Source organism: Glycine max, chromosome 4 (assembly GCF_000004515.6).
Source record: "Glycine max cultivar Williams 82 chromosome 4, Glycine_max_v4.0, whole genome shotgun sequence".
Lineage (NCBI taxonomy): Eukaryota > Viridiplantae > Streptophyta > Magnoliopsida > Fabales > Fabaceae > Glycine > Glycine max.
The window spans coordinates 46,935,685-46,959,528 of NC_016091.4; the positions used below are offsets into that span (position 1 = coordinate 46,935,685).

The window sequence follows — 23,844 nt, forward strand, 5'->3', positions numbered from 1 at the left end:
AAAGAAATAAACTTATTTCAAGAATAACTCTTATAATTACTCTTCATTCTAAACATTTATTTTCTTAAAATCTAATATTTATAACAAATAACCAATTTTAATCATTAAATTTTAAGAAAATAAATTATTAAGATAAAAATAATTCCTTTAAAATTATAATATGAGTGAGTTAATCCCACTCTATATTTATATATATAATGTGTGCGTGAAGAAATCGAAAGCACCCATTTATCTTTATCTAACTGTACATTTGCTGATGACCCAATAAAAATTATCCAAATTCATCCGTTTGCACAGTCCTGTTGGCTTTATGCACATACTCACGCAACTTAGGTGAATTTGTTTGATATTAAAAAAAATCATAAATTATTAATTTGATTTTGCAGCCTATATAAACTAACGACTAAGTTATTGCATTCATCACAAGCTTTTCCCAAGACAGACCATTCCAGACGATACAAATTTATCCTTATCAAAATAGTAGACAACAATGGAATCACAACTTCCAAATGTTAAATCTTTCCAGTCAACGAGTCCTACATTAAATAAGCCGCTCAAACTGAGTTGGTGCAAATGCATTCTTCAAAATTAATGATTTTCTTTCTTCTTACCCCAACGTTGCAGCTGAACTTCATATCAACTCAACTACAGAAACAAAATCTCGTTGTGCACTAGCAGTAACTTTGAACATTAAACTCCTCCCTCGAACCGGAAATGTTATATAACTGTTATAGTCCAATCTTCTGCAACACGAACATTAGGTCTACGTATGGTTGTAACAGCTGGTGCACGAGCCCTTAGAACCCAAAGGGGGCCAAGTTCAATATCAACCTTTTGATTTGATGGCTCAATGAGTGCATTTTTTGAGCTAGGAGCATGTCCCAGCAGGATAATCCTCTCAATGAAAGCATCTGATGGATAACGCCCCTTGCTACTGGAAGCAGGTGCCAGGTCTATAGAAGTAAGTTTCCCATTCGAGAAAATAAATCGTCTATGGATATAGCCCCCTTGCAGAAAATTAAAGCTGCTGCCATCATCTATGTAGAGTTCACCCTCAGCTGCTTGGGAACTATTCAGAGCTACAACCTGTCAAAAAGAAAGGCATAACAATTATCATGAAGTAGTTGTCTACTTTCCATTACTGTCAATAGTTACAAAGGCACAGCCATGACACATTTCCCAACACAATGTCTCAATCTTACTAGCTCCCATTTTTTGGTTGGAATGCAAACAAATCAGGTTACTCAAATAGTCAATACCCATGTGCTTATGATAAACTCCTGAGGTATAACCCATGAAAGTGGACAAATGAGATTAGATTTATTCTTGAATGGATTTATACGCATGCATACATGCAGTTTATTCTTGCAATGTATAAAGTCATTCAGTTTTTTGGTGGTACTACACACATCCTCATAGAATAAAATAGACAAAAGGCACAATTGCACACATACCCATTCAACATTTTAGTTCAAAACCATAGATAGGTGGGGAACACAAATATTAAAAAAATGCAATATATTTGCTCAACAAGTGCTTCAGTGTTCAAAGAGGGCCTGCATATGGCCTGATTCCAAGCAGCATGAGTGGCTAACTTGCATAAATTTTATTATAATATATTATATATGTTTTTTTTTTTGCTCAGCAAAATTAAATGTATATATATATATATATATATATATATATATATATATATATATAAAGAGTACCAAAGGTACCAAACTACATAATGAGATTAGGTGCACAACTGGTTCCCAATGCTAGCCTAACATATAGGGAACCATCTGAACCTAATATATTATATATGTATGACTGCAAAGGGCTTGAATACAAAGACAATAGTCTAAGACCTAGTAAAATAACAGAAAAGGCAAGAAATATGTTCCATGAGACACATCTGGCACTCAATCATATGCACAAGAATTGCAGCAAATCAACATGAACACATACCAGAGTGTAGGGATCATTTGCCATCTGAGTGGAACTTCGCCGAAACCGGTCTTTCCTTGCAATAATGGTTCCAGCTCTCTGGAAAGCAGGAATGCTCTCCTCTGTAACCTCCAACTTGTGTGTCACCCCTCCCTTGTACACAGCTCCAGTTCTTAGGTCATACCAGGATTGTTTTCCAGGCAAATAGACTGATGCATGCTTAGCTCGCTGCGAGCAACAAAGCATTATAAAAACTTTAGTTAAGGACCACAAAAAGAAGGATATGGTTTTGCAGAAGGAAAACATATAGGATATGGTTTTGCAGAAGGAAAACATATACGTATATGGAAACTGATTAAAACACCTCTGTATAGATCCCTTGAACTAAAATACTGCTCCCAACCATGAAAGTTTCGTCATTGCTAAAAGTAGCTTCATCAGATGGGAATTCCATCCACAATGGACGGACCACAGGAACACCTGTAGTGTTAGCCTCCCTGAATAATGTGTAGAAATACGGGAGAAGTGCATAACGAACATGTATTGCATCCTTAATCAATTCTGTATTTCGTTCTCTGAAATTTCAAAAAGACAATCAATTTACGATGTTGACAAATCCTATGGTAGTCAAGACATGCAATAGATACTTTTAGTGTATATGCATCAAATTCATTTTTTATAAATTCAATCAGTATTGCCACTTAGTAACCCCATGCATGTGAGGGAGATGTCACATGGAGTTATTGTCAATTTCAGTGATCAAGTGTCTGTGTGATACGAATTTGCAGTAGTAATATAATATATAATATAGATATAGAATTTAGCTCCACTTCATTTACATCTAAGATTTACGTAGTATTTCTGTGGAAAGGTTCATCCCTTGATACAGACTAGCCTGATTTAATATACATCATCCTCTTGAAAAATGTTTCACTGTCTTTTTAGAGGCAATCAGCTCTTAAACAAAGAAAAGAGCGGTAAAAGAATTACTGTTCAATTGTTGGTGAGCAGGTATAATATGAAAGGAGTACCCAAAAAACCTGTGATATTTTAACTTTGGGACAAAGAAATTCTAAAGTAAAAGCAGTCCTACCCAAACAACCATGGTTCTCGTCTTTTTGTGTCGTGATGGGCGTGGGCCCTAAAGAAAGGATAGTAAGCTCCTAGCTGATACCACCGAACCAATAACTCAGGTTCAGGATTCCCAAAAAATCCACCAATATCAGCACCTGCATTATGTACAAGATAAGAATAAGATCATATGAACAAAGGGGGGCAGGGCAGGGGGAGTTTGCCTAACTTGTGCAAATAAGTATATTGATTGACTATGAATATGCGAAGAAAAGAATAATGAAATAATAAATACATATTGAGAAGGACAATACCCACCAGAGAATGACATCCCAGTAAGACCAAGGGTCAAAACCATTGGGATAGAAACTCTTAGGTGATCCCAATCAGCAGTGTTATCCCCAGTCCAAACTGCTCCATACCTTTGACTTCCAGCAAATAATGCTCTTGATAAAACAAATGGCCTGTCATTCCCCTCACCACGCTTCAGTAGCCCATTAGCGGTCGCCATGTGGAAGTAATATCCATAGGCATTGTGCAACTCCCGATGTTCCACACCTCCATAGTGTGTAACATCTCTAGGCATTGTCACCTGGATACAATGCATGCAAACATATCTTCAGTTTCCCTATCTTCAGGTGGGCATTAGAAGTATAAGAAAAACTTAAGGGGGGTGTTACAAAAGCACACTAAACATGTGGATCACATGAAATCCAGAAATCCTGACTCTGCTTCTCAAGTGGCATAAGATTTTTTAATCAAAAGCATATAAAATAGACATCACGATACTATTAATCAATGTTGGTTTGACTTCACAAGGACTTAGTCAAATTTTTTAATCTTCCTCATATTATGAGATCATACATTGGTAGAATCTTCCCTTAGTTGAGGAAGTTCTATTTTTATTCATCATACTCTCATCCTCCTCCTTCTCCTTATGCGCACTTTTATACAACAGGCAAGCTATCATTGTGGTGCCACAACCAGTAAACGATATGAATGATGATGGTGGTGTGACCGATAAATTGGATGATCATGGCATTGATATCTACTAATCTAGATATATGTATTTTTATCATGTGTTGGGATTTATGTGTTAAGAGGTAACATTTGTTTAAGAGTTAACCCTAAATTATGAGGCCATTGATGATTAGAAGTCAATATTGTGCTGAATTATTACAAATCTTACATTCATTTTAGAGCTCATAAGATGTTAATGTACATCATTCATGATTATTCTTAGAATGTGAATTTGGGTCTAACTCAACCCTAGAAAATCAGCTTGTAAGGTGAGGGTTGTCCCCCACTTGTATACACTACTATGGCCTTATCACTATTCGAAGTGAGATCTCCAACAATTATCATGAAAATGGATGGTGATATTGAGTTTCTTCCCTAAAGCACACAACTTGTGTTCTGTTTCTGAAGAGCCTCAAAAACATTGAAAAGGCACATTCCAACTTCCAAATCACAATAAAAACAAGGAAACTAAAAGAAATAGAAACCAATCCATAAAAAAATAGGCATACCTCAGGCCCATTGAAGACAGAAGGTTCATTCATGTCATTCCATATGTAAAGAGAAGGCGTGGAACCCTCATAACTCTGGTAAGAGAACTTATCAGCCCACCAGGACCTAATTTCCGGGTTCAAAGTATCCGGATATGATGACGAACCCGGCCAGCACCAGCCATCAAAGTCATTCCCACTGGCATCCTTAACATAATACCCCTTCTGAGAGGCCTCCTTGTGCAAATGAAAATTCTCGTCCCGCTTAATGTGAGGATCCACAATGGTCACCATGTGCCTCCCTTTAGAAGCCAACTTCCTCTGCATCTCCTCAGGGTGGGGGAAAAGAGCCCTATCCCAAGTAAAATACCTCTTCCCATCAGTGTGCTCAATGTCAAGCCACAACACATCATAAGGAATATCCAACTCATCAAACTTGGAATCCACATGCTCAACATCCTCCTCATCGCGATAATTCCACCGGCACTGGTGGTACGCAATCGAAAACAGCTGCGGCATCGCCGGAGTTCCCGTCACCGCCGTGTACTGTCTCAGCACATCCTTAGGGTTCGGACCGATGAAAAAGAAAGCGTCCACAACACCAGCCTCGCTCATCCAAAACGTGTCGATTCGGTGCGAAGGGAGCGCTATGCCGGACTCGGCGTCCCAGCCAGGGGCAAGAACGTCAATCTGCATCTCGGCGGCGTTGAGCCAGAAAAACCCGGAACTTCCCCTGGCTTTCCCGTGAGAAACCATGAAGGGAATGGAACCGTAGAGGCCGAAAGGGGAATCGTGGATGTACTCGAAGACGTCGAGGTTGAAGAGGCGGTAGGGCTCAGATTCGTCGACGTTTGGGCCTCTGGTGGGCTTTAGGGCAAGACTTGCGGCACGTTCGGGGATGCCGTAAACGAAATCGGCGCCGTAGAAGGAAACGTCGAAGGAGATGGATTGGGGGCCGTAGGGTCTACGGTCGGTGTGGGATCGGAATTGTTCTTCCCAGTTATCGTCTTCGGATTTGTGTTTGAGCTGCTCGAAGTCGAAGAGGTCATGGGAGTTGAGGGAGATGACGCGGTCGCCGGACGAGTCGTCGCGGATGAAGAGTTCGAAGGGGTCGTGGCGGAGGACGGCGGAATGACCGTCGGAGAGGTAAACGGAGGAGGAGAGGCCGTTTTCTACGGAGGAGATTTTGGGGAGCCAGAGCTTGGTGGAGGGGAATTCGGAAACGATGACGTCGGGGACCTCGAAGCGTTTCTTGGGAGGGGAGAGGGAAGGGTCCTCATCGATCTTGAGGCGGAGGATGCCGCGTTGGTAGACGGAGAGGGTGAGGAGTAAGGGTTTGGTTTCGGATTGAGAATCATGTTTTGGGGTGAGTTTGGCGGTGAGGTCGCCGTGGGAGATGGTAACGTCGGTGGCGATGAGGGAGGAGGAGCCGGGGGCGCGGGATCGGGCGCGCTTGCAGAATGGTGTTTGGTGGCAGGTTCGGAACTCCTCTTTCTTCCATGAGAGGACGGAGTGAAGGTGGGAACAGAGGAGGAGGAGAAGGATCAAACGCAGCGTTTCGTTCCTCATCTTCTTCTCGCTGTGGAGAGTGAGTGAGAGTGGTTGCAGCTATGGTTATGGTTGGTTGATGCAGTTTTGTTCCCTCACGCTCGCTCGGTGATCGCTTCACTTTTTTGGTGTTTCTTTGGTTTTGGGCTTCTGTTCACTTTACACAAGAGTTAGGACCATAAACAATTGCAAGTTTCTTCATTTTTTTACGGTACAAGTCAAATTGTCAACTAAAATATATTTTTACTCCTTTCTTGTTTTAGATTATATTCAACTTTGCTCATTTACATTTTATAAAATATATTTTTACTCCTTTCTTGCTTTAGATTACATTCAAGTTTGCTCATTTACATTTTAAAAATTCATTTAGTTCTTTATTTTTTTTTTAAATGGTACTTTCAAAACAATAATTGTTTTTAATTTTGATTTTTTTTTACTAATATGAGACATAAAACTTATTCAAAGATTCACTTACATAAAAATGTTAGACTCAATTAATGTTTGAATAATAAAAAAAAATTCAAACTCCATGAAAATCACATCAAAAAATGAGTCTAATAAGCTCCATGTGGCCTCAATAACCCCAAACAAATTTTGAAAGAAGAATAAAGTTGCTAACTTGAGCGTGTCCTTTTATTCATGCACCACTCTCCTGATAGGCATATGTGGGTTTTCTTGAAACAAATGTGCAACTTATTATGATAGGCATATCCACTGCTCAAAATTCCATTCTCTGGAATCGTAGTATATTGCCTCCTTTTACCGCCAAGAGGGGACTAAGACAAGAAATCCTCCATCACCCTAGTTTGTTCTAGATGGAAAAATTGAGTAGCATGATCTCTTGTGCAGTTGATAATGGTGATTGATACCTATTTCGATAGTCGAATAAGGACCCAATTTATTTCACTTCTTCTTTGTGGCTGACGTGCTTCTTTTTGTCAAGACCACACAAACCACAGTGAATCAAGGAGCGCAGCTTCTTCCTCCTGCGTGTAAGACAACACAAACCACATAATCGAAGAGTCAAACTTAACCAAAAGGAATATCACTTTGAAAGAATAAAAATACTTACCACCAATGCATTAAATTCAGTCTCTTCATCTATAGCACTAGTGATAGCAGGATCCTCAAGCAGTTCCTGTTCACAAAAATTGAGACTAACAACCTCTTTGTGATCATGAAATCAGAATTTGCTCCCATATTTTTTTCACTTGCCCAAAGGTTGAAAGAATATGGAAGTTGTATTATAATTGGCTAAGTGTGTCTACAGTTTGTCCAAGTAACGCCATATCTCATCTATGGCAACATGGTCATTTCGTCGGCAACAAAGAGGCCAAGGAACGATGGTATGTGGTGTGGTGTGCAACTTTATGGTGCATTTGGAGGAAAAGGAATGAATGTATTTGTAATGAAGGTTCCTTTGTTGAGTCGGAAGTGGCGGAAAAAGAGGAATTCATGGCGTGGACTTGGATGAAATGTTAGTCCAATCCTTCAAGTACCCTTTCACATTATGGTCTTCAAATCATGCGGCATGCTTAAGTTTGTGCGGAAATTTAATTGTTGAATGTTAAAGACCTAATGCTAAGTGATATGGAAGCTGGACATTTGCTCTTATGTTACGTGTTTTACGTGTGTTATGGGTGAGATTGTAGGAAGCAGTTATTGATGTTGGTGAAGTATATGTAGCTGCAGTATTATATGCTTGGTGCTTGTTGACAGAGGATGGGCCATGGTGTCCTGTTTTGGCAGCTGGTATTTATGGGTTGATACAAGAACATTTTAATGCTGTTGGGGTTGACTCGGTAGCCAATGCTGGGTATCTATTTTTATTGTGAGGATGGTAAAAATAGTATATAACCTTTTAACCGTAATTTATTGTATAATCCTATTGTATAAGGGTTTAGGTACCCTTGTGCCTATATCAATATATATTGTACTAACATTGATATTAAACCTTATGATACACATTAGATAAACGATGAGTGTATTGTGCATCCCTACAAATAGGATACACCAGTGCAAAGAAAATAAGGACCGTTAGACTAAATGGACAGTTTGAGGCTGTTAGGAAGTTTTAATTGCTTGCGGAAACGAAATTGGCAAATTAACTGCAATACATGGGAGCTGAGAAAGGAAATAGTGATCAAATCCCTGTTCTGATCCCGAAGTGAAAGGTTAAATTAATTATTTATGGCTTTAGAACACTGGTTTTACATGCTAATCAGATAAATTATAGGAACCAATAATACTTCGATACTAAATTCACAGTAGTATTCTGATCAATTTCCAGTCAAGTCAACTATGTGTTTGATAAGAGAGGAAACGTCACGAGTAAATGCAGACGTGACTCAAAGACTTAAAAGAGGCATAAAACAAAGTTAAGGATGAAACTTTTTTATTTACTCATAAAATAGTTTATTAAAATTATAATTATTTTATTTAAAATTTATTTTCAAATATAATTTTAGAATAATTGATTTTTAGGTATATTAATACTAAAAATATTTTTAGGCCTTTTTTTGGGAGCCCAAAGCCTTTGCTTGGGTTGCTTGGGCCTTAAGCCGGCCGGGGTAAATGAAGTTTTGGCAATGTTCAAACAGAGGGAATAGTTATTTTAAGAAACATGATATGGAAGCTACCTTCACAGCAACAAAAAGAAGGGGATCGGATGATGTATATATCATGTAGTGTGCTTGTTCCTGCAGCAAATTGATATAAATAAGCATGCTCTAAATAATGCCCATATTTTTCTACATTGAGTCAGTAACAGGCAAGAGCCTAGAGGTTACTTTAGCATAATCTAAATTAGATGGCAAGAAATGTATCTTAACTATAAATACACAATATGAAAAAAAGTCAAACAATATTGAATTATTGATTCGTAGCAGAAAGGAGTTGAAAGCTAACATGAATTGGACCACACAACCATCCACTGGCATAAGGTGATTTTTAATTTCTTTCAGTTGTCAACGAGGCATTGGTAGTGAATGATTATTCCAGAAGAATAGGTACAAGCATACTTGAATACAAAAGAAATTTTTCTAACAAGAAGCATTATGATGAGGCTTTTACAAGCTAACACATTTGTGTGTTCACCTTCATAAGTTTGCTTACATTTAATATTCCATGTGATGTTAGTAAGACTCTAATTAAAAATGGAATACTTACTGCATAAAAATTACAAAATTAATTTCAGAAAGCCATTCATTGTTCTGTGCATACTAGTGAAGGATAAAAAAAGTCTCCACAATCAAAATAATCATCCCAAATAGCTACAAAATCTCAAAACATCCAAACTCCAGAAAGGCAAACAATAACAGGGAAAATATGCTTCTGTTAAAAATAAACATTACAAAAGGAAACAAAAATACAACAACATATTTGTGCAATTGAAGGTATATTGAAGTGTGCAATTTCTACACCTTCGCCATCTGCGAAATGGGAAACATCATCCATTAATTTCATATATGCGATTCAAATGTTTGTGCAGCATATTATCACTTTAGCATTCCCTAATTATCATAAGTTGATCATAATCCCAAAATACTACGGTGAAGAGACAAAGTCAGGCAATAAATTGATAGTATATGCCTACATTACCCTTTTATTTAATCTATTTAATAAGATCAGAGATGACAATGGAGGGGGATGAAAAATGGAAGTTAAATATGTAAAGCGTGTATGGTCTCCATATCAAAATAGAAAATGCATAGTAAACCAATTGAAAGAATGAGTGTAGAAGACATGCCATAATTCTTATGGATGAAAAGGCATGTAAGGAAGATATATTTTTACCAAACAGAAATTCTTGACCCAACTTACAAGTGAAGATTGCGTAGGAGAGATAAACAAGTCATCTTTAAAATGTCAGTTTTGCAACCTACTACATACTTAGTTTTGATAAAACTAGATACACAGTTGTGAAAGTAGTGGGTAGATAAAATTAACATACTGCTAATATCTATGAGTCATGATTGTAAGAGAATTAAGGTAAATAATGTTTTTTTTTCTTAAATGTGTAATTTGTAGATAAATAAGCTCCTGAAAGATGAAAATATAAAATTTAATCTTCGAAAGTGTAAAAAGTATGAAAAATAATGTTCGGCCGTTAATTTTCGTCTATTACCATTAATAAAATAGCATACGTGATACAGAAGGATGAATTTGTCATTGTCAACGCGACAATACTGATTAGATTGGATAAAAATGTCAATAAAATATTAATTTTAAATGTAAATGTCATTAATCAAGCATGAAAAATAAGATCTTCTAATATTCTGAAAGATGAGTCGAGCTAAGAAAGAGAGAAATGAAATTTAAAATGATTAGATCTTTGATGATCCAAATTTACCAAGAAAGCTATACATCTCTTATAACTTCTCTAAAAATGTTAGCAATAAAGGATAACCAATAAATATGATAACAAGACGAAAGAAGTTTGAACAAGTTCATTACTCAACATCTTAATCGCAACTAAAAACATATCTCAAACATTAACATTATTAATTGTACAACAAGCTCATTATGAATGGATAGATCTCTAGCCAGTTGAATATTCAACTTAAGTCCCACAACTTAACCAAAAAAGTGTTACAAGAACCCAAGTTGGCATAAAATCTCTTAATAATTCATAAAAAAACTTAATTATTAATTTAATCCTCAAGATATTTTAAATAAGTTAATTTGATTTTTAAATTTTTAAAAGTTTTAATTTGAGCATTTAATTCTTAAAAATACATCAATTTAATCTCTTCCATGAAATGGACGCTTACACCGTTAGATGAAAATTGGTTTCATTTATAAAAATGGCGGTTAAAAAAAACTAACTATCCCAACAAAGATGGCATTTCAATCACTGGGAAAACAAATCCGTGTAATGTTTGAAAGTCGTTTTTTAGTGCGTACTATTGCCGTATGGGTGTATAACTCTTTCTTTATACATATCGTAACGAAGAAACAAGTTGTAGAGTCAGAACTCAGAAAGTGAAGCTGCATAGTTACTTGCACCCAATTTTCAAATGGCATTGGCATGGAAAGAGGGAAAGAACCGCAGAAGAAAAGAGAGACAGAAAACAAAAACCGCGAAAGCAGAGTCGGCAGCAATAGAACTCCATAAAGGAAGCGAAGAAGAAGAAAGAATATTATATTTTCCAGGGGAGAGAGGCACTCCTATCTCTTTGTCTATTTTAACTAAAAATACAAGTTAAAAAAAGTAACTAACAACATGAGTAATGGATAATTATTATAAGAAAAGTAATAAAAAATTAAAAACTAATAAAAATAAAATTATTTATGAAAATATTTACATCAAATAAAATTATTTTTCTTTATTAATAATATAGATATAGATACAACAATTTATAAATATTATTTTTTGTGTTTACTCATTTTTATCCGTCAATTGTTATATTGCAAAAAAAATTCCCTTTCTACCTTTGTTGTACATTTTATTTTACAACTTGTTATACAAATATCATTTTTTTCTTTTCTTTTCATGTATTTGAATTTGCCAAACAGGAAGGAAAAAGAGAAAAGAAGTCGGTGAATTTACAAAGACAAAAATATCAGTATTTATCTCTTCTATTTTTTTTAATTTCAAAGAAGTTAGACGGTAAACATATTTTAAGATAATTTTTAATTATAATTTTTATGTATTCTAAAAGCATTTAACAATGTATACTCATTTATTTTAGAATACTTTACAACACTGTGAATGTATTTTGCTAATCTATTAAAACTAAAAATAAGTTTGTGTAATCTAACAAATTCTATTATCTGTTTTTAAAAAAAGGTTAAATAGTAATTTTGCTTCCCTTTTAATTTCTTATTTACAATTTTAGTTTGCTTAGGTGATTTCAATCATCAAATTTTTAAAAAATCATATTTTTGGTTAAATCCTTAATTTAGCATATTTTTTTATTTTATTTTGGTCTAATCAAATATTAGATTTAACATATTCATTTGATATCATAAAAAAAGTTAAATAAAAAATAATGTATGAGAAATTGTGACTTGATATAAAACTATAAATTTTAAGAACTAAAATTATGTCAAAAAATAAAAGAATTAAAATCACAGTTTAACTTTAAAAAAGAAAATTTTATACATTGATAATGTAAAATTGTTTTGCATTATCAATATAATACATCATTGTTAAACTCTTTGAAAAAATATATTAGTTATGAAATTTTCTTTTAGGATTAGTTTGTTTCACGGATTATTTCTTTAATCAAATGAATATCTTTTAAAAAAAACATCACGAGAGTGAGAATGTTATTCCAGGTGTTTTAAAAAAGATATATATGACATATATATTCAACTTTTTCACACAGATGGGTAAATTTTTTTTAAAAAATTACAAGAATGCTAGATTTTAAAAATATTATAGTTATACATAAGTCATATGTTAAAACATTTATAATAATTTTAAAATTTACTCATATCCACGGTATTCAAAAAAAAAAAAAAAACAAAGTCATATTTAAAAGATAACTTACCCATATTCATAATATTTTTAAAATTTACTCATTCTATGATTTTTTTTTAAATTAACCCATTTCCGTAAAAAAGCCGACATATCCTCAAATAATATTTGATCACCTCATAACAAAGTGAGAATAAATTTTCTAACCCCATATTTTTGGAAATAAAAAAAATCCGTGAAATAAACGCCTTATTTATTCCCACACGTGAATGGCGACCAAATTTCATCTTTTTATTTATTTATTTTGTAGTTAGTTTTATGCAATAATACATACGCATGTGCGGCATAAGAATAGTTCCCATTAAATATTTAATAAAAAATTTGTTCTTAGATTTTTTTCAATGAATCTGACCAATTATAAATCGATGCTTACCTTGAAAATAAAATAAAAAATGTATTTGATATAAGTACATTTGATTTGATAAGTAGTAGCAATTGTGAAAGGCAAGGAGCAGCGGTGGACGACTTCACTGCAGTAGGGGGGACGAGAGGGAACTGCAAATCCGCAATTCTCTCTCCCGATAACATCGCATCACACCATAGCCTCCTTTGCTTCTTCGGAATTCACACTGCAATCTAGTAAACTCGCTTTTCTTATTATTCTCTTTTATCACTTTTCAACTTTTTGCCTTCATTCTTGACTTGTTGTCTTGTTCTGTTACTGATTTCTATTGCTCGCTTCTTTGCGTTGAAATGAATGCTTTTAGGGATAATTATTTTGTTTCGGTGGAGTCTTTTCAATTGGATTCTCTTTGATCATGTTTTGTGTTCTTAATCATTAATGAGATCATAATACCATAAGCAATTTTCCAAATCCCAAATTATCACCATAGTCTCTGCCAACCGAAGCCCCAACATCCTTGGTCGTTCGTTGTTTTCCGGTTCCTTTCCTAGGTTTATCTTTTATCCATTCATTTGGGGCATTCTGAGTCTCTGACTTTCAACCCCTCCTTAAAATCACGTTTAGTGAAAGCAAGTTTCACACTTTCACTATCCTTTTCTTCAACTCACTTTCAAAATCTGAGATTGCACCGTGATCCAAAAGCAAAAACGGGCAAAAGCAATCAACTCTAAAGTTTGTGTTTGTATTTTAGCTTCGTTTCATCCAACTGAATTTACTTCCAATTCAATCCAACACTCACGTTTGTCCATTGAAAAGTGTGATTCTTTCATTTAATGCCATTTCAACTGATATCCAAACACATCATAAATGAAATATTTCTTTTTTCTTTTCTACAAGTGTTTATGGATTTTATTTTATTTTTTATCAACAAAGCCTTTATCAAACATGGAAATACTACTAATTAGGTTTAGCTTAGGATTTTATGAGCTAGATTTTTCTTTCTGTAGGGGCTGAAGTTGTGAAGGATATTTTACTCGGTAGTTTGTTTGTGTTTGACATTAACAAGTATTTTGTTGAGTTAAGTTCTTTGATTTCTCCCACAGAAGTTAAAGTTAGTATTTTCAGTTACTGGGTTGGATTTTTAATTTTTAATAATAGGGATTTTGTCGAGTGAGTTGGTCGATACAGATAACAAGGACTAAGGAAAAGAAAGCTGTTTCAACTTTCAATAAGAAAATAAAAACTAATTATAGATTGAGCATTTAGATATAAAAAAGAAAAGAAAATACCAAAATAATAAAAGGAGACGCCGAGGACTCTATTAGATGGAGTTGGTTTATTTTTTTGCTATTCATTGGGTTGATGGTATTGGTAGTTCTTTAAGGGCTCGTTGTTTTAAGAATTTAAGTCAAAACGAAATTTATATTTTTTAAAATTTTAAATGAATTGAAATAAATATTTAATGTTAATAAATTTAACAATCGAGTTTGTTAATTGCTTTTGGATAAATAATTAATTGGTTATAATATTAAAATTTTAATTTATAATTAGATTCTTGAATTTAACCTTATTTTTAAAAGATTATTCATTTTGAATTTAAGAAAAAATTGTGATGTTTTTTTTAAGAAAAAAAGAATTATTATACTGTCATGATCACGTGTTGACACTTATATTTTGTTTTTTGACAGAGGCACTTATATATTAAGGATATATTTAAATAAATTTCTTTATAAACACTTATATAAGAAAATAAAATAAGAAGAAAAAATAAAAAATTAGCTTACGCATAAGCTAGTAGTTCTCATATATTTGCTTCTTCAAAAGTTGATTTTAATCTTGCATAAGTTAATTTTGGCTTATGAAGAACTTTTTTTCAATTTTCCTTATTTTCTTTGTTTATAAATGTTTGTGGAGAAGTTTTTTCTAAACAGACATTAGTTGCTTTTCAAATATCACTTACCACTTCATTAGTTGTTGTACTAATTTTTTTTTTTTTTTGGAGATGATAATATATGTTTTTGCACTGAATAATTTTATTAAATGTTTCTTTTGTGTAAATTTACATTGACTTAATTCTGAATTTTCAAATTAATGCAGCTCAATTTGACCAATTATTATCAGTAATATCTATTTGAAAATAAAGTAAATAATTTTTTTTATATATGCATTTAATTTAATTTCATAAATAAGTATAACGATTCATTAAAATTAACTGAAACAATAAAGATAAATTATTTAGAATAGTTAAAACCATAATAGCTTTTGCAATTCTTTTTCAATTCAAACATGTAGTATTTTGAGTTAAAGGACAAAAATAAATTTTGATATCCAATATTTTCAATTATAAATAATTACTAAGTGCTAGTTATTTACTTAAGAAACACTTTTATTATGTTTTAATTTTTGCAATCCATACATGATAAGGAAATAATTTAAATTCTAAGGAAATTGTTAAGTAGTGCTACGATAATAAATTTTTATTATTTAACTTATATGAAGAACAATCAAAATTTATTAATTTCCAATCATGTTAGAATTATTTCAACTTGTGGTAATTGTATTATAATAATATAATTTATAATATAAGATAGTTGTGACTGGAGAAGCAATGGAAAACAAGAGAAATGAGGAAAGCTATAGAAGAGAAGAGAAACTCAGGTTATGAGAATAATGATTCGGAATTTGGATCTTCTCCTGTTATTAAGTAATATAATATGGTCATACTAGAGAGAAAACAACGCAATTCTTTTTAATGTAATTAGTTTATCTTAGTCTCCTACTTATCATGGTAAATCTTTATTTAAATATAATTGTGTCTTTCTTTTTCTAATATGACCATATCATATTACTTAACAACAGGAGAGGATCTAAACTATTGAAGTGGCTACTCTAACTGAGAAAGAACAACTCACAACTCTCAGTACCTAACAGAATGACAGAATGTAACAGGCCCAATAGATAATGCAACAGTTAAATATAATTTTTTATAGGAACAGATAACAGGGTAACATGTCTAACTACTCTAACAAAGGTTAAGTAAGTAGAGACCCTTGGTTGTTTTTCAACTTAGATGTATGGACGTCACTTGCAACATGGTTAGTTGAGTGACACTGATTTAGTCTGTGCAACTCACTTAGATGATTTTAGGTGTAGGACTTATATTCATAAATGTATAATCATTCCTATACTATTTATTTTCTGGTCCATATTATTGAATATTTTAGTAGTAGTACTTATTTGGGGATTCCATTCAAACATGGAGTGATACAGTTAGGTTGTTTTATGCGAATAGTTTCTTTAAGGCTCAAGCATTTCTCCTCTTTTGAGAGTAAAGTTGACCAATATGGTTTTTGTATAGAATATAGTGGTAAGAACTTCTAATCCTTTGTAATTGTAATAGCAAAATTTTGACTCTTGAGATTTTGACTACTTCGCATTTTCCTTTTAAATTATGCCATAATAATTTCATATCTTAAAGTTTAATTAAACCCCTATAAATACCCTCTCTATTCATCCCATAACTGATCTATGTCATTACTACTGAGCCTACCTGATGCATAGTGTTGTAGCACCCTCTCTTGTTCTTGCATGCTCTTATAATTTGTATGTGATTTGTAAGTGAAGCTCAAGTACTTGGACAAACAAAATAAGATTTATCGCACTAGTTTCTCAATTATATTTGCTCTGCTTTAGATCTCTTGTCCATCTAAAGATGGTAGAATATGCTTCGAGAACAAACCTTAGCTACTGTCGAGATTATGACATTGAGGAGGACTCCATGGATGGCATGCCTTTAAAAAGTGATCCTGAATGCTATGACGATGATGGCCGTCTTAAACGAACAGGTACACATATTAATCATATCTTTACTTTTACTGTTTTACGTTATCTTTGTTTCTTTGATTGTATGGAATGATGATATCTAATACCTTACTATGTGGCAGGGACCATTTGGACTACAAGCTCCCACATAATAACAGCTGTGGTAGGATCTGGGGTGCTCTCCTTAGCCTGGGCAATAGCTCAGATGGGTTGGATTGCTGGTCCTGCAGTGATGATCTTATTCAGCATAGTCACTTTGTATACTTCATCATTTCTAGCTGATTGTTATCGTACTGGTGACCCCATATTCGGGAAGAGAAATTATACTTTCATGGATGCAGTTAGCACCATTCTAGGTATGATACATATACACATTAATATGAATAGCACCATAAGACACATCTTTTATTTTGGAATTCAACTATTCAAGTTTAAGTGATGTGATTATCTTCTTTACTAACAAAAGTACCTCCTTTTGACTATTTTAAGGTCATTTACTTGTGTTTTCATTTCCTGTTTTCACTTTTTAATTACAAAACTGTCACTTTGTTTTAATTTATTTCTTGTTTCCAAATATGTGTACAGGAAACAAATTGAAAAATAAGGTGACAGTTTTATAATTAAAAAATAAAAACAGAAAATGAATACAAAAGTAAATGGAGCCTTAGCATGCACTGACCATTCAAAGTTTCAAGTTTACATGTTTGTAATTGAATTTACTAAAAACTTTCACGTGGATTAACATTTCTGTATATACATTGACAATCATAATCTTTTTAAAATGAAGTGCATGTATGATGTGCCATAACATGCTTTATTATTGATTTGCAGGCGGGTACAGTGTTACGTTCTGTGGGATAGTTCAGTACTTAAATCTTTTCGGAAGTGCGATAGGATACACAATTGCGGCTTCCCTTAGCATGAAGTGAGTTCACCCTTACTATGTCTTTGAAATCATCAACTTTAGAATTGAGCTTATTTATAAATAAATAGGAAAGTAATACAAATTAAATTAAATTAATTTTAAAATAATCTTTGTTTTAAGTTAGTGTGTATAAAAAATTAAGAAAAGATAACAAAATAATTTTTTAAAAATAAAATCAATTTTAATTTATCTTAATGTGTTTCAAATATGGACAATCATCTAGAAATAAATTTAATTAATACTTTAGTAAACTTCAATCAATCAAGTTAAGTATTAGTTCTATTGATGGCAAATTACATAATATATTATGGTGTAGTAAAATGTATCACACAACTGAATCATGCAGCATAATAGTTCATTCACTTCATTGCCACTGCACAACGATAATGGTTGAATGGTTGATCGGTTTATTTCAATTTTACTGGTTTTGATTGACAGGGCAATCCAAAGGTCTCACTGTATCATCCAATTCTCTGATGGAGAAAACCAATGTCATATTCCAAGTATCCCATACATGATCGGTTTTGGTGCAGTGCAAATTTTCTTTTCTCAAATTCCAGATTTTCATAACATGTGGTGGCTCTCAATAGTTGCTTCAGTCATGTCTTTCACCTATTCCATAATTGGTCTCGTTCTTGGAGTTACCAAAATTGCAGGTTATATTCCTACTTCACTTTGATGCAAATTCTCTTTTAATTCTTGGATGACATTTTATTGGCACATAACCCCTGCAATTATAGGTTTATTGCAGAAAACCTCTTATGGTTCAAAATTTGTAGTGCGACTCTTGAACTTATTGTAACATATATAAAAGTGTAACTTAAGCTCTTGTAGATATGTGAAAGAATCTATGTTACACTTTCGCATATCTACAAGAGCTTAAGTTGACCTACAACATAGAATCATGATATAGGGGTATTTTGTATGATTGACCTATAATTAAAATGGATTCTTACATTTTAGCCTGTTTTGTTTAATTGGTTTTGTAATAGAAACGGGAACTTTCAAGGGTAGCCTCACTGGAATAAGCATTGGAACTGTGACAGAGGCCCAAAAAGTATGGGGTGTTTTCCAAGCTCTTGGTAACATAGCCTTCGCCTATTCATATTCTTTCGTTCTCCTTGAAATTCAGGTACACCTTTTTTTTCCCTTCTTCTAAGTGAAAACAAAATAGAATTTTATCATGTAAAATAATTCATTAATGTGCTATATACACCCATATAACATCACATATATGCAAATTTTACCATCTGATTATGGCTGATCCCACTTCATTTTTTATGCACGAATTTCACCACATACTCCAAGTATGAAGATATGTGAATAGTATACATGATGTGCAACAAGCTTTATCCAAACTAATTAATATACAATATTTTGACTACACAGGATACCATCAAATCTCCACCATCTGAAGTAAAAACAATGAAGAAGGCTGCAAAATTAAGTATTGCAGTGACCACAACATTTTATATGCTTTGTGGCTGCGTAGGCTATGCTGCTTTTGGGGATTCAGCACCTGGGAACCTGCTTGCTGGATTTGGTTTCCATAAACTATATTGGCTTATAGATATTGCTAATGCTGCTATTGTAATTCACCTTGTGGGGGCATACCAAGTGTATGCTCAACCCCTCTTTGCATTTGTCGAGAAGGAGGCAGCAAAAAGATGGCCCAAAATTGACAAGGAATTCCAAATTTCAATTCCCGGTTTGCAATCCTACAATCAGAACGTATTTAGCCTAGTTTGGAGGACAGTGTTTGTGATCATAACCACTGTTATATCAATGTTGCTTCCATTCTTCAATGATATTTTGGGAGTGATTGGAGCATTGGGGTTTTGGCCTCTAACGGTGTACTTTCCTGTGGAGATGTATATCTTGCAAAAGAGGATCCCAAAATGGAGTATGAGATGGATTTCTCTGGAATTGCTGAGTGTGGTGTGCCTCATAGTAACAATTGCGGCTGGTCTTGGCTCAATGGTTGGTGTCTTGCTTGACCTCCAGAAATACAAACCATTCAGTTCAGATTATTAAACACCACATAATCTATTTGCCTCCTTGGGGATGTAAGAAACTCTGAGGGTGGTGATGGTTGTGATCTCTATTGTATCATTATCTTACAAGTGGTGCTAGATAAAAATTATCCCTATGATAATTTAAGAATCGGAACTTCGAATAATTGCTGTCCGATGCATTCAGTCTACATTTTTTCATTATGTTGTACCAATACAAGTGGTACATCATAATGATTAAATAAGTTTTAGTAGTTTATTATGTTATATTACTTATGAAACGTGCTTGTATTTTGATTTGAGATTTGTAATTTAATGTAAATATTATTTTTTTCTGTATTATATATATGTTAATTGTATTGTCTTAATCGTGTCCTGTTAAGTTCGTATTCCTGCTTCCAATGTTGCAACCTTCTCTCATTAATGTAATTTGATTAATAATTGCTTATCCAAATTCGGAAGGAACAATTTTGGAGACTGTATATCTGGAGTGAAAAACATTGTGAGGAAAGTGAAGCATCCTCTTCTTGTACACAGGAGTTAAATTGCAGGTTCATGGTTTCTCAAGCGCTAGAATTAATAGTGATATGATGTATGCGAATGTTCAAATCTCCTGTTTGAGTCAAGTCTAAATGAATATACAAATTAAATATAGATGTGACTATTTTTCTCTGTTAAAATGCAAGGAGCAATGTGAGTTTGTTATCATTTTGGGGGTCTCACGTAATAGCCAATGCTAGCAGGGGTGGGGATTATAGGATTGTACAATCTTTCCTTGTAGTTTCAGTTTGTACCTTGCTTTGGAGACCTGAATTGGACAACTTGTACTTAATTCAGAATTTTCTTATTAAATATTTGCTTATATTAAAAAAAAAAAGATGTGGCTATTATTTTTGGAAGAACATGCATGTGATATTGAAATTGTCGGAATAGAGTTTATGAGGGCAAAAACTAAAATATTTGCACGTACCGTGGATGCTTTGCGGGGTGAAATTATAGTTGCTAGAGAAGGTTTATTTGTTTTTTCCCCCCTTGGGAGGTTAGTTCCAAGGAACATTTTGTTAATATATAATGAAATTGGTAGTTTAAATTGTGATGCACCATTCAATGGGACTAATCTTAGTGACTTTTTTTTTAGTAGCTTCTTAATCTGATCGTTTTTAAATTTAGTTTTATGGCACGTTCATGCATTGAACTGGATCAGATTGGAAACCGAAGCCATAGCATGGCCAGTCCAATACCATGAATTGAATATAGGCTTCAAGGGATTTTAAACAAGCCATGCTACTAGGAAGGAAGTACTTAGATAAAATTTGTTTAACAATATATTACTATATATGCATATTTTTTTGGTGAGTGGTGACGTTATATATGTATAATTCTAATATAAAATTCACAATCAGATTTCATGCCATGCGACTATGATATCAGATTTCAATAAGAAATCGTAATCCATGTACACGTACGTGCGACAATAATTTGGCAGAGTAATAATAGAGTTGATTCCTGATCCCACCCAGGAAGAAAGAAAACAAAATAGTAGAACAAACACCGTGTCTGACAAACAATTTACGCGGTTAATATGTAAAAGATTGACACGTGAATGCTGAGAGAATGGAACCTAGTGGGGGGGGACTAGAATTAAATAGAATGCATTGATTGAATAGAGAAATTGTGGGGATTGGCCTAAATAAATTAGGCCACGTGAAGGTGAGCACATGTAATTTAATGTATGTAGGTTACGTACACGGGTTGCATAAAAATAGAAATGGTGGAGGTATGCATATGTCCCATTTATCTTTGCAGCTGCTTGTTTTATTTTAGCTCACACCATTCACAAGCACGCCTATAAGTGAGTCCTTAACCCTTTGGTAGTTTGGTTTGTTACCATGACAAATTGACAAGACATGCCATTGCTATGATGACCTCGTTGCTTTTATCCAATATAAGGATTGTGTAATGTTTGTTTAGGTCGTCCATTGTTCAAGGGAACTTTTCTAGATTTTTTTATAGATAAATATTTTTTATGGAAGACTATTTTATTAAAGTTGGATAAGATTTTCATCAATAATAAAGTTCTCTCTATTATATATTCATAACTTAAATTTGATCACTAGTTAAGCTTAAATAATATGATGTGATTTACATATTTATGGTTAAATTTCTCTTAAGAGACATTTGGTAGTAGAAATTTTTTTTCATACTTAAAAATCATGATTCTTATGAATGAATAGAATTTGTTTATTGAAAATCAAGAATCTTTAGGTAAGTTTCTTAAGAATCAAAGAGTTACACATATTTTTACTAATTATTTAAATTATTTAACATATTATATAATTTAATAAAAAAATAACAATATTTTTACTATAATAAAAGAAAATTTAAACCTGGCAAAATAAGATTTTCACCTCTCTCATGAAAAAGTTTTTGTGGGAAACTTATTAGAAAAAACTCCTCAAAAATATTCTTTCCCATAAATGTTATTTTTTTTAATGTAACCCAAACATGGGAAGCTAAATTTTTCAACCTATGATTTTTTAGAAATAAAAATTTTCTCTCCTACTAAAGTCCCCTAATTAATAATAACAGAGAAATATAATTTCACTTTTATGCATGTTAATTAATTAGAATTTGTATGAATTTTATAGTAATTATAAAATTAACAAACTTATCAGATAATATAATAATTTATATATTATAATAATGTTACAAATATAGTGCACATACTATTCACTCAAAGAAAATAAGTGAAAAAATTAATAAGTTCTTAATTCAAGTAAAATTGGCTTAATCTTCTTAAATAAAGTCTCATGTCTAAGGATTATGAATAGGAAAAGAACGTAACTAAAAGAAAAAACCTCTTAAAGGAGATTATCTCTGGACCGAGATTAATCATTATTAAAGATGTTAAATACTCCACATTGATAAAATGGTGACAAAAAAAAGTGAAAAGTGTAAAAGATAAAAACTAAAAAAAAATTATGTAAATGGTTAAAAGTAGAGAAAACAACTTTTATTATTTATTCAAATAAGTAAAAGACATAGTAAAAAGAAATAAATATATTTTTTGAAAAATGTTTTTATATTAATTAAAAAAATTCAAAATTTTATTCCATTTTCTTAACATAAAATTATTTACTATTTTCAAATTTTTCTTATAAAAATATTTAACTTTTAGAAAACTAAAAATAAAAAATTCACCTTCCTCTATTTTCACATTACCTGAGAGAGAAAGTTTTTTATCCTACATTTTTTTCCTTTTAAAATAAAAAACGAAAATTTCACATTTCTAATTTTCTTTCTTTCTATTCTCATAGGAATTTTATTGTATTTCCTGTTTGTCTATTTTATTTTTATCCCTATATTTTTTTTTTAAAAAAAAAACCATTGAGGTTAAGAAGTAGATCCAATGATTCCAATAACATATTCTTGTCTATCTTATTTCTCTTCGGCTTCTCCTTCTCATATTCTTGTCTATTTTATTTTCTGTCAGTTCAATTGTAACATATTCATGATGTTGGGGGGAGGGGGAATTCAGTAGATTGAGTTAAATTAGATCGATCAGAAATACTTGTTTTTGTTATACGCTTGAAAAATTATATGGTAAACAAATAGCCATTTATTAAAAATTGATTTTTTTTTTCACTAAACTCTTCGACATGTGCTTTTTTTATCATTTTATTTTATTAATATAAAATATTCATTAGTTTGATCGATAATTAATTTCTATCAAAAACTTGATAATTTTTTTTTATTTCAATCACATTTTTTATATCCATAAAATTTGAACCCAAAATTTAAAAATTAAATTCAATACAATTAAAAGCAACAAACTATTATCACTTTACAATAAAATAACATACACAATTTATACTAATTAACATTAACCATTATTATAATAACAACATAAAAAATTAATTATATACTAACTAACTTAATTAATTAATATATATATATATATATATATGAAAAGTTTGAAAAGAGGAGGGGCTCGAGTCCCTTCTTGCCCCATTTAGATTCATACCTGTGTGTCAGTTTGTATAATTTTTTCTTTGAAAAAAAGTTACAGAATTAATTATCATTGACATTTGATTTGAAAATTAATTGCTTAGTTAATTAAAATACTGTGTATTAAGTAGGAAAATGTGAACGGTTGTGACAGAGAAAATGGTCGTTGTCCCACACGCCAAAATTGAACCGAA

The 23,844-nt window shown here is 32.6% G+C and overlaps 2 protein-coding genes across 2 annotated transcripts; one reads left to right on the plus strand and one right to left on the minus strand.

The window, feature by feature from the left end:
• Positions 1-392: 392 nt before the first annotated feature.
• LOC100817168 (probable glucan 1,3-alpha-glucosidase) lies at positions 393-6,223 on the minus strand. Its single transcript, XM_003523162.5, has 6 exons — positions 4,530-6,223; positions 3,319-3,592; positions 3,023-3,158; positions 2,294-2,504; positions 1,951-2,157; positions 393-1,086 (listed from the first exon to the last, which is right to left on the minus strand). The coding sequence occupies exons 1-6, from the start codon at positions 6,075-6,077 to the stop codon at positions 718-720; spliced, it is 2,745 nt and encodes a 914-aa protein (XP_003523210.1). The 5' UTR covers positions 6,078-6,223; the 3' UTR covers positions 393-717.
• A 6,716-nt stretch (positions 6,224-12,939) lies between these two features.
• Positions 12,940-20,010, plus strand: LOC100817699 (amino acid permease 4). The gene is made up of 7 exons (XM_003523163.4): positions 12,940-13,119; positions 16,577-16,728; positions 16,828-17,061; positions 17,537-17,630; positions 18,069-18,286; positions 18,623-18,762; positions 19,020-20,010. Exons 2-7 carry the CDS (start codon positions 16,596-16,598, stop codon positions 19,662-19,664), a joined length of 1,464 nt encoding a protein of 487 aa, XP_003523211.1. The 5' UTR covers positions 12,940-13,119; positions 16,577-16,595; the 3' UTR covers positions 19,665-20,010.
• The last annotated feature ends 3,834 nt before the right edge of the window (positions 20,011-23,844 follow it).